This window comes from Phragmites australis, chromosome 12 (assembly GCF_958298935.1).
Source record: "Phragmites australis chromosome 12, lpPhrAust1.1, whole genome shotgun sequence".
Taxonomy (NCBI): domain Eukaryota; kingdom Viridiplantae; phylum Streptophyta; class Magnoliopsida; order Poales; family Poaceae; genus Phragmites; species Phragmites australis.
In genome coordinates, this window is record NC_084932.1 from 25,582,857 (window position 1) to 25,593,040 (window position 10,184).

Here is a 10,184-nt window from a genome sequence, read left to right on the forward strand (position 1 = left end):
CTTGACAAATATGTTAGTTACATATGTTAGTTACATTGACTATTTTGTTATTAATCACCAAAATCACAATCATGATCTAATAGAGCCATTTTCGCTACAAGTGGTCACCGTCACCACTACGGTCATCTCTACCCCATTGCGCCCAGCTTTCACATCCTTTGAGCTCCTTGCCATCTCTCGAGCCTGAGCCACCTCGTTTTCTCGAGTCACCTCGTGATTGCCTGAGCCACCTTGTCTCTCTAATCCCATAGCCATCTCGCAACCACCCGAGCCACATCGTCGTCTCTGAGCCCGTAGGCACCTCACGACCGCCCGAGCCATTTCGTGGGAGCCGTCTACCGAGCTTGTCGTGCTCCCAATCTCCAAAAGCCGCTCCCAAGAGTAGTGGCGGCCAAAGTGGTGCGATGGTCACTGTCGCCACTACGGCTGCATCTATCCCTTAGACCTGGCCTCTCCCGAGCCAACTCATATCCATCCTCGTTTCCCCCTGAGCCCTTGCCGTCTCTGAGCTCGTCGCCCCGTGTCCGTAGCCCCGTCTCCCCATCTCCCGAGCCCATAGCCCCATCTCCTCATCTCCTCATCTCCCCAACTAAATGAGTGGCTAAGTTTGAGTGTTAAAGATTGTGGTAATAGGTAGATCTAAATGAATAGCAAAAAACGCATTTGCTTCAAGATGATTGTATTTTTACCATTTGTTTAAACTTATTATTATCACTCAGATAGCGCAAGATGTAAAACGGATGGTGCAGGGCTACTGTATCAGGTGCTCTTTGACTTTGGGCGTCAGAAAAACTCCTGGTATAGCAGCTTCGCAATATCTGTTCCTATTTGTCATTGCGAATGTAGATTTAGATATAAAATACTCTACCATAAATATTTTGACATGGGGTCTCTTTCTAAGTTGAGATCAAACTTAGGCAGATTCCTATGCTGAAGAGTTCACGATAGAGTATTTTTACGCATGTTGATAGTTTATCACTGTCGGTCCTTGGCTTGAACTAGAAATGATAGTTGGATATCACTGTTGGTTCTCGGTTTGAACTGGTAGTGATACTGTCGGTGACATGGGAACCAGGGGTCCCCGAGTCCCGATGCCAGGACAGCAGAGTGCCACGTGGCGCCCTCCCTCGGGGGTTATCTCCCCGAGGTCCGAGAAGACCAAGTCCCGGAAGAGGGTGCTCGGGGCCATGCACAGTGGTCCCCGAGTATCCGAGTTCTCCGATGACCCGAGAAGACCAAGTCCCGGGAGAGGGTGCTCGGGGCCATGCACAATGGTCCCCGAGTATCCGAGTTCTCCGATGACCCGAGAAGGCCGAGTTCTAGGAGAGGGTGCCCGGGGTCATGAACAGTGGTCCCCGAGCACCCGAGTTCCCCGATGACAAGAGAAGTCAGTTCCGGGAGAGAGTGCTCGGGGCCGTGAACAGTGGTCCCTGAGCACCCGAGTTCCCCGAGGACCCGAGCAGTCAAGTTCCGGGAGAGGGTGCTCGGGGCCGTGAACAGTGGTCCCCGGACACTCGGTTCCCCAAGGACCAAGAGAGGGCATATCCAGGAGAGAGTGCTCGGGGCTGTGAACAGTAGTCCCCGAGCACTCACAGTTCCCCGAGGGCCTAAGAAGTCCTTCACTGGTGGTCCCCACAAGGGCTCAGCGGTAAGGTGTCAATTGGTGAGAGGCCCGATGCAGTATTTAAGAGGACGCGTAGCCTGTCACTTCCAACCACTCCCCCCACGCTTGCTGTCAGTCCCTACCACAGTCTGGCAGGGAGGCATAGGGACATTTAATGCGCGGGTCCCATCGCGCGTCATCCGGCGTGCCTCGGGATAATGTCGTAGGGCTCGAGGTGTGACGTCTGCCGCCCTGCTGTGTCAGACTCGCTCTGACCGGGCGGGCACGCGGGGCTGCTCGGTGGCTGCCCAGCGGGCCCTCCCGCTACATCCGCTGAAAAGCGGAATGACGACGATGAAGACCGGACGGGGGCACGTTTTCAACCCTCCCCGTCATCTCAAGCAGCAGCCCATGATGGTTCCTTTCCATTTATGGCGCCTTGGAACTTGCGCCAATCTTTTCTGGGCGCGCTACCCGCCCCGACGGGTATAAAAGAGGGGCGGGCTCCCCGGAGAAGAGGACGAGTTTTTTAGAACACAGAGTCTGGAGAACACACCGAAACACATCGGACGAACTCGGACGGCGACGACGGAAGAAGCACGAAGCCCTAGACTTAGACAAACATTCTTGTAACGCAGCAGATCCTCAGAGAGACATTATCAGAGCATTTATAGCATACACACAGGAGTAGGGTATTACGCTCAGTGCGGCCCGAATCTGTCTAAAAATCCCCTAAGCATTTACTTCCTCATGCATCTGATCATCCACTCCACCTGCATCTCATTTACTCCTATTTATTTCATGTACGAGGCGGACTCAGAATCATCCCCCGGCCGAATCTCAAAGGGGGTCCCTCCGGATCCCCGTTTGATGAGTTCACCCTCCGACAGATACTTACTATCATTATCAATTCATAAGCCGATAGTGATAATCCTTGATTATCACTGCCGGTTCAAAAACCAACAGTGATGATTTTTTCTATAGTAGTTGATGTTGCTTCTTCTAGTCATTGCCTCAGACATTAAAAAACCACAAAAGCTAGTCAATTCAGAAACCATCATCATAGTCGGTTTTAAAAAGTGATTGTGATGATTGTTATCACATTCAGTCCCTGGGCACCTCAAATCGTCCTAATCGGTTGCTAAGCAAATATCCCAATCGATTCTAGATGGAACTCGACTGGAATATATCCTAGTCTGTTTTTAGATGGAATTGACTATGACAACTACATTATCATAGTCAGTTCCTTGAAATAACTGTTTGGAATAATATTTAGCCGGGTTGTGACCAAAACAGATTGTGATACTTTGCCACAATATATCATCTTAATAGTGTTTTGAATTTTAAGAGTATTAAAGCATAATATTTTTTATTTTTAAACCTGTCACATGTTGAGTCTAGATTTATAATTTTTTAAAATAAAAACATATATTTACAATTTTTATTTAAAAATATAAAAATAAAAGTTCGGAAGAGGAGGGGTGTTCGTGTAAAAAAGAAAGGGTGAGGATTGCTAGCTGGACTGGGCTTACTAGGCTTGCGGACCAAAATGTGAGCATCTCATCTCACATAGTCACAATCCTCTCTCTATCAAAAACGAAGAAAATTCTAAGTCATAAACTTGTTTCTCCTGTGAGTAGGCAGAAGCAGCAGAGTTTCTGTCGAGTTCGTGTTCATGTTCAAATGAGCCACGAGCTAGAGAACATGAACAAGGTTTGAATTTGTGACATGTTTGAAAATATTTCCACGAGATGGGATCTAGGCGAGGTGCCGTCCTTTCGTAAAGATAAGATCTATGCGATCCATTTAAATTTCAAAAATCACATAAGCGATGTTTGAATTTGTGGCTCGTTTGAAATTTTGCAACAAGTAAGTTCTGGTGGAAAAGTTACATGGATCATTGGAAAAGAGGGACAAAAATTGGAATGGACCTTGGGTCACACTACACAGTACACAACCAAAAGGAGAATTTCTCTCTCCACTGCCTTGATTAGATATAAAGCAACCCAGCCAACCACTATTCACCTGAGAAAAGGAGATTATATCTCCTCTCACTCCTCTCCTATGTCCAAATCTCAAACCATAGATAAATGGTTGTGAAGGAGAGTCCAATGGCACCCGAGATCACCATCTTCCTACTTCACAATATATTTACTCCCCATTGTCAGATATATCAGACATGCCATTCTAATCGTCAAATTTTGCTCCTGACAAATTATTTGTACAATTTTGAGATAAGCATAGTCAGATAAACATTGTACTATTAAAAACATGAGAACAGATACCAGAAGAATGCAAGGTCAGCTAACAGAATTAATACCACACATCCCTGTGGTTTTCACATTCACCACATACATCATGAATGTACAGGATCACCGATGGAGATTCGCCGATATCCGAACAAGTGGCGCATCAGGTTTGGTAGCCTTGGCTCAACTGACATCACAGGTGTAGCCTTAATTTCATTTGCCTGTGCAGCTGCCTCTGTCCTGCCCTCCTTCTTCCAGGATCTCCTAAGCATACGAAGGTGTGCTGCCACTTCCTTCATCGTCGGTCTCTTAACCATCTCATCTATTTTCAAGATGGTACACTTCAGAGCCAACTTTCCAATCTCTTCAAGGACATTGATATCTTCTTCAGTTGTTAGTACATCCTTGTCGAACATCGCCTTCCCACTTTTATCTGTCTCGTAAGCTCTGTTGAATTTGACGGCAAGGTCGTTATGATCGACATTATTCTTGTCCCTGCTAATGAGTGCCATGAGAACACCACCAAACTTGTACACGTCGTTTTCCAGATTCAACAACACAGAACCATAGCAAGATGGATCCTTGTAGAGCAGTTTTTCTAGAAGGCCGCTACTAATTACATTGTTACCGGCAGTAGTTTCTTCACTCTCCTTCTTGATAAGCTTGCTTGCCCTTGAAAAATCTGTGAGCTTTGGTATGAAGTTATCATCTAGAAGTATGGTGGATGTTGCGACACCGCCATGTCCGATGATACCAGTAGCTGATGAATGGAGGTATTCTAATGCTTCTGCAGTCTTGATTGCAATTCTCATACGTAGATCCAGCGGGAGATCTTCCTGGCCACCCAAAATGTCAAAGAGACTGCCTTTAGCAACGTACTCATATACAAAAATCAGAGTTTTGGCTTCCAAGCAACAGCCCAAAAGTTTGATAATGTTCTTGTGGACAGTTTGAGACAGGATCATCCCTCCGTTGATAAAAGACTGTTTAGAGTCCTCACAAAGAAAGTTATTTACCGTCACCATCACCAGTGTATTGTCCTCAAGTGTTCCTTTATAAACCTCAGCTGACGTACCTCCACCGAGTAGATATGAGTAATTCTGTGTGATATCGTTTATATCCTCGGTTGTGAAAAATCTTACATTGCTGAGTTCCGATAGAATCTTAGAATTGCTAGCATTTCCCTTGAGAAAGCTAAAACTCTTCTTAAAACTGGGCATGCTTGTGCCTTGCTTGTAGTTTGTGTGCCATGCTGCGTGTGTTGCCAAAATGGAATCAGAACTTTTTTCACGTCCGCCCTTCAGCTGAGCTTTTTTAAGCGTCCGAAGGCGTTTTGCCACATCTTTCATTTGAGGACGTCTACGAATGTCCAGTGTCACACATTCAGCTGCCAATTTCCTCATTTCTTTAAGAATCTTCAAATTGTTCTCATCATCTGCTATTTCTGAATCAAACTGTTCCCTACTGAAAGCTCGAATGAGGTTAATATCCCCATGTTTTACCCTTTTTCTAGCTATTAGTTCCAAGAGAACAACTCCAAAACTATAAACATCACTCCTCGGGGTAAGACACCCCTCATGAAAATATATAGGATCCATGTAACCTAAACTTCCTTTTAAACTCGTAGTGAACTGAGTGTCACCACCGGAAAGAAGCCTCGACAGTCCGAAATCCGATACTTTTGTTGTAAGATTGTCATCTAGAAGTATGTTGGCAGGCTTAATATCACCATGATAAATAAGGCTGTCACCTGATAAATGCATCGAATGCATGTAGCTCAATGCTTCTGCACACCCTATAGCAATACCCAATCTTATATCCAAAGGGATGGAAATGTTACTGCCGTGGAGTATGACCTCGAGGTTTCCTTTGGAGATATACTCTGTTACCAACATTAGAGTACTTTCACCAATACAATAGCCTATAAGCTTCACCACGTTCTTGTGGCTCATTTGACTATGGATACTTACTTCTTTCATAAACTCTTTTCTTAAGTCTACACGGATATATCTCTTCACTGCAACTAGATCACAGTCACCATCAAGGATCCCTCTATAGACTTCTCCAAAACCACCTTTTCCAATAAGAGTGTTGTAGTTGTTAGTAATTCTTTCAATCTCATCTTCTGTGAAAATCTTAATATTTTGCCTCGTCGCACCCATGGATGAGATCTTTAGTCATAAGCTAATTTTCTGGATGTTCCACTCTATGCCAGCAATATATGTCCCACAATCCAAAACTACAGTTAACAACCTGCCAGAAAATAACTTGTTAAACGTCTTTGCAGGGCACTGTAAAGTTTATTTAATATAATCTAACTTTATCTTTGATGTATCGAGCGCTCTTTATTTGTTTCTACTTTTTCCAACAGCCCTGAGAAGCTCAGTCAACAGGAATTCTAAGGAACCTAGCGTGATGCGTAACCTACTGAAATTTTACTTCGAGTATGTCTCACAGTCTCAGTCCAGAATCCTATACCTTTTTACTGTGAAGCATTCAAACAACTCAACTGAACAATTCATGAGTTTATCTAGCTAGCTTTTGCCACCCCAATTCTTATGTCTTCTTCAACTTGTATTTTTTTCGATTCCCACAGTCCAAAGGTATATCTAGTTGATTCACGAGGAATCCTAAAACACATTTTTTGTTCAGCTGAGCCAATTGGATGCTTTCTAGGAAAATTTCTGTGGTTACCTACAAATGGACCAAATGAATGGAAATTTCACAGGAAATCTATGAGCTTATCACTGTCTCAAAGGGTTCCAATTTTCGTAGGAAAATTTCTGTGGAACCATTTCCTATAGGTTCCTATTTTCAAGAAATTTCCCCAACATTGTTACTGTTCCAAATCTTGCTCTACTTTCCAAAATGCACGAGTACATGCTCTCCGTTCGTATCCACCTAGCTACATACATAAGATTGATAATGGGGTACAAGCTCTAAAATATCTCGCAAAATGGTTTAATTTTGCAACTCGAAAAGCCAGAGAGAGAGAGAGAGAGAGAGAGAGAGAGAGCATGGAACGTGTGATGGAGAACACCATACCGGGCAATTCGCCGGTGGACGCCCCGCTGATTTCACGACGGAACTTGCCGTCGGCCCGCCCAGACCCGTTCCGCCGACGGTGAACAGCTTTTCCCCCCTCCTCCTCAGGCTTGACAACCGCTCTTGCGACTAAATCATATGCTTGGAATTTGTGGAGGAGTTGACCAGCTAACTTTGAAAAGTATCTTATCAACATATGTATCGTTGTATTATTATTATTATTATTATTATTATCGCCGCTTGCCCCCAAGGCACCAAGCCATCGCAGTTGGAATTTATTAGCAATCGCAGTCCGACGTCGAAAGTTCATTCAGGAACCAACCATGAATCGCAGCCTCGCCTTGGAATCGAATCCCTCTCCTCGATCACTGAGTAAACGCAAAATATATAATAAACTAGGCGTGGTTGGTCAAGATTGGAGCCTTCTGGGATAAGCTACTTGGACTTTCTTTGATTCATCGGCATAGATCACTAATCCAAAAGGACATATTAGTGTGGTTAAAAAACAGTTTCGCTGTCGATTTTTTTTTTTACCCATTATTAGTGTTGGTTGTCCATCCGACACTAATGCTATTTTCATAAAATAACAACAGAGAAAATTGGTGGTGGCGGGAGTTGCATCCGTGCCGGCTCGGATGCTGCTTTTGTCTCCACTGCCGCCGGGCGGCGGCACACACACATACACAGATACGGCAACAACACACACATACACAGATACGGCAACAACACACACATACACAGATGCCGCGGCACGAAGGCCGCCACCACATAACACGCTCGATACACACGAAGCCTGGCCCATCTCCGGCTGCTACTACTGCTCGGCCTCTTGCTACTTGTGGTGGTGTTGCACGCTGCCGCTGGCGTTGAGCGCGGCGAGCATGCCAATGTTGGCGTCCATCCGGCCGGGGAAGTTGTTGCATCTTGTTAACATGAACAGCAGTGGCGTCTGCATCGTGTTCCCGCCATCGTCGAAGGCCCACGCGGGCTTGTCGGTGTATCAGGAACCGGGGGTCCCCGAATCCCGAGGCCAGGTCGGCCGCCCGCCACATGGCGCCATCCCGCGAGGTCTCTCCTGTAGAATGGGAAAAGGCCAAGTCCCGGGAGAAGGTGCTCGGGGCCACGGTCGGTGGCCCCCGAGTCCCCCAATTCCTCGATGATCCACGAAGCCTAAGTACCAGGAAGAAAGTGCTCGGGGAGGTGTACGGTCACCCCCGAGCACTATAGTCCCCCGACGTTCAGAAGAGCTAAGTTCCGAGAGAGAGTGCTCGAGGCTGCACGCGGCAGCCCCCGAGCACTCGGTTCCCCGAGGGTCCGTGTAAGAGTGCTCGGGGTTGCACATGGCAGCCCCCGAGCACTCGGTTCCCCGGAGGTCCGTGCAAGAGTGCTCGGGAGAGAGTGTTCGGGGATGTAAATAGTACCCCCGAGCACTCGGTACCTCGACGACCCACGAAGGCCCCCGAGGGGCCCACCGTCGAGGTGTCAACCAGTCAAAGGCCCGAGGCCGCATTTAATGAGCGTGCGTGGCCTGACATCTCCAACTGCTCCCGCCGCGCTCAGCGTCAGTTCCTGCCATATTCTGGCACAGAGGCGTGGGGTCATTAATTGCACGGGTCCTGTCCCGTGCCATCCGGCTCATCTCGGGATAACTTCGTAAGGATCAAAGCGTTCTGTCTACCGCGCTGCTGCGGCAGGGGAACAAGACAGGACGGGCACACCGGGTTGCTCTGCGGCTGCCAGGTGGGCCCTCTCCACGGCGCCCGTTGCCAGGGCATTTATGGTGATGGGCGACCGGGCATGCGACGCATTTTCCACCCCCGGTCATTTCGCCCAGAAGAAATGATGACGCCCTTTCCATTCATGGCGTCTTGAAACTCGTGCCCCCTCCTTTCCGTTCGGGGCATGTCTCGGCCGGCGGGTACTTAAAGCCGTCGGCAGCACAGAAGCAAAGAATCAAAGATCCAAAGTCAATCGAAGATTGACCCACCCTGAGGCTGGAGCTCAAAGATCGACCGATCGACCACAAGAAAAACAGAGACCGAGAGCTGATACGAAGAACAAAGCACAAAAAGAAACACCGTGAGGGAGGCTGAGCCCAGTTCCAACCGAAGAACAAGGAGCTCCAAGCTCTTAGATAGGCCATTATTCTGTAACCAGCAGCATCCTTGAGGGACTTCCTCAGGACAGTTATAGCATCCATACAAGAGTAGGGTATTACGCCCCCGTGCGGCCCGAACCTGTCTAAACTCCGGTGCATTTACTCCTTCTTGCACTAGGTCCACTCCCCCACCACCGGCCGTTGCATTCATTCCCATTTATTTCTCCGACGAACTTATTCAGGATCATCCCCCCGGCCGAATATCTAAAAACGGGTCTCTCGGGATCCCTGCGACAGGAGTTAATCCCCCGACAGCTGATATCACCAGTCACTTTGGTGTCCCGAACCGGATCATCACCGACAACGGCACTCAGTTCACAAGTGCCATGTTCGGGGACTACTGCGAAGACCTCGGCATCAAGCTCTGCTTCGCCTCCGTCGCTCATCCTCGGAGCAACGGGTAGGTCGAGCGCGCCAACGCGGAGATACTGAAGGGGCTCAAAACCCGGACCTATGACGTGCTCGCAAAGCACGGGAATGGATGGGTTGACAAGTTGCCTGCCGTGCTATGGGCAAACTGGACCACGCCAAGCCGCGCTACCGGGGAGACTCCTTTCTTCCTCGTGTATGGCGCTGAGGCGGTCCTCCCCTCCGAGCTCACTCTAGGCTCCCCTCGGGTGCATGCCTACTCTGAAGGCGAACAGGAGTAGCAGAGGCGCGACGACGTCAACTATTTGGAAGAGCATCGTCGTCGTGCCACCGTCCGGGCAGCCCGCTACCAGCAAAGCCTGCGACGCTATCATCAGCGCCACGTCCGGGCCCGGTCTCTCGAGGTGGGGGATCTAGTTCTCTGACGTGTCCAGTCACGCGAAGGAAGGAATAAGCTGTCCCCTATGTGGGAAGGCCTCTTTACCGTGATCAGAGTCCCGCGAGAAGGCTCCTTCCGGCTGGCTGCAGAAGATGGGCAATCGCTCCCCAACCCATGGAACATCGAGCACCTGCGCAAGTTCTACCTGTAGATGGCCATGCTCGCGGCTCAGGTCAACCAGGCCGGGGGCTTCCCCTCCGCCCAAGTTGACCGGGGGCTACCACTAGCCGAGTAAGTCACCCAACCTTGTAAAAAGATTGTCAATTCAGTATGTATTTCAATGAGCAATCCTTATGTCAAATGTCATTTTTCCTTTTCTTT

At 48.2% G+C, this 10,184-nt stretch overlaps 1 protein-coding gene across 1 annotated transcript; it reads right to left on the reverse strand.

Annotated features, from left to right (window-relative positions):
- Window positions 1–3,764: 3,764 nt before the first annotated feature.
- Window positions 3,765–7,083, reverse strand: LOC133886951 (probable receptor-like protein kinase At2g42960). The gene is made up of 2 exons (XM_062326865.1): window positions 6,898–7,083; window positions 3,765–6,105 (listed from the first exon to the last, which is right to left on the reverse strand). The coding sequence occupies exon 2, from the start codon at window positions 6,012–6,014 to the stop codon at window positions 3,960–3,962; it is 2,055 nt and encodes a 684-aa protein (XP_062182849.1). The 5' UTR covers window positions 6,015–6,105; window positions 6,898–7,083; the 3' UTR covers window positions 3,765–3,959.
- Between the last annotated feature and the right edge of the window lie 3,101 nt (window positions 7,084–10,184).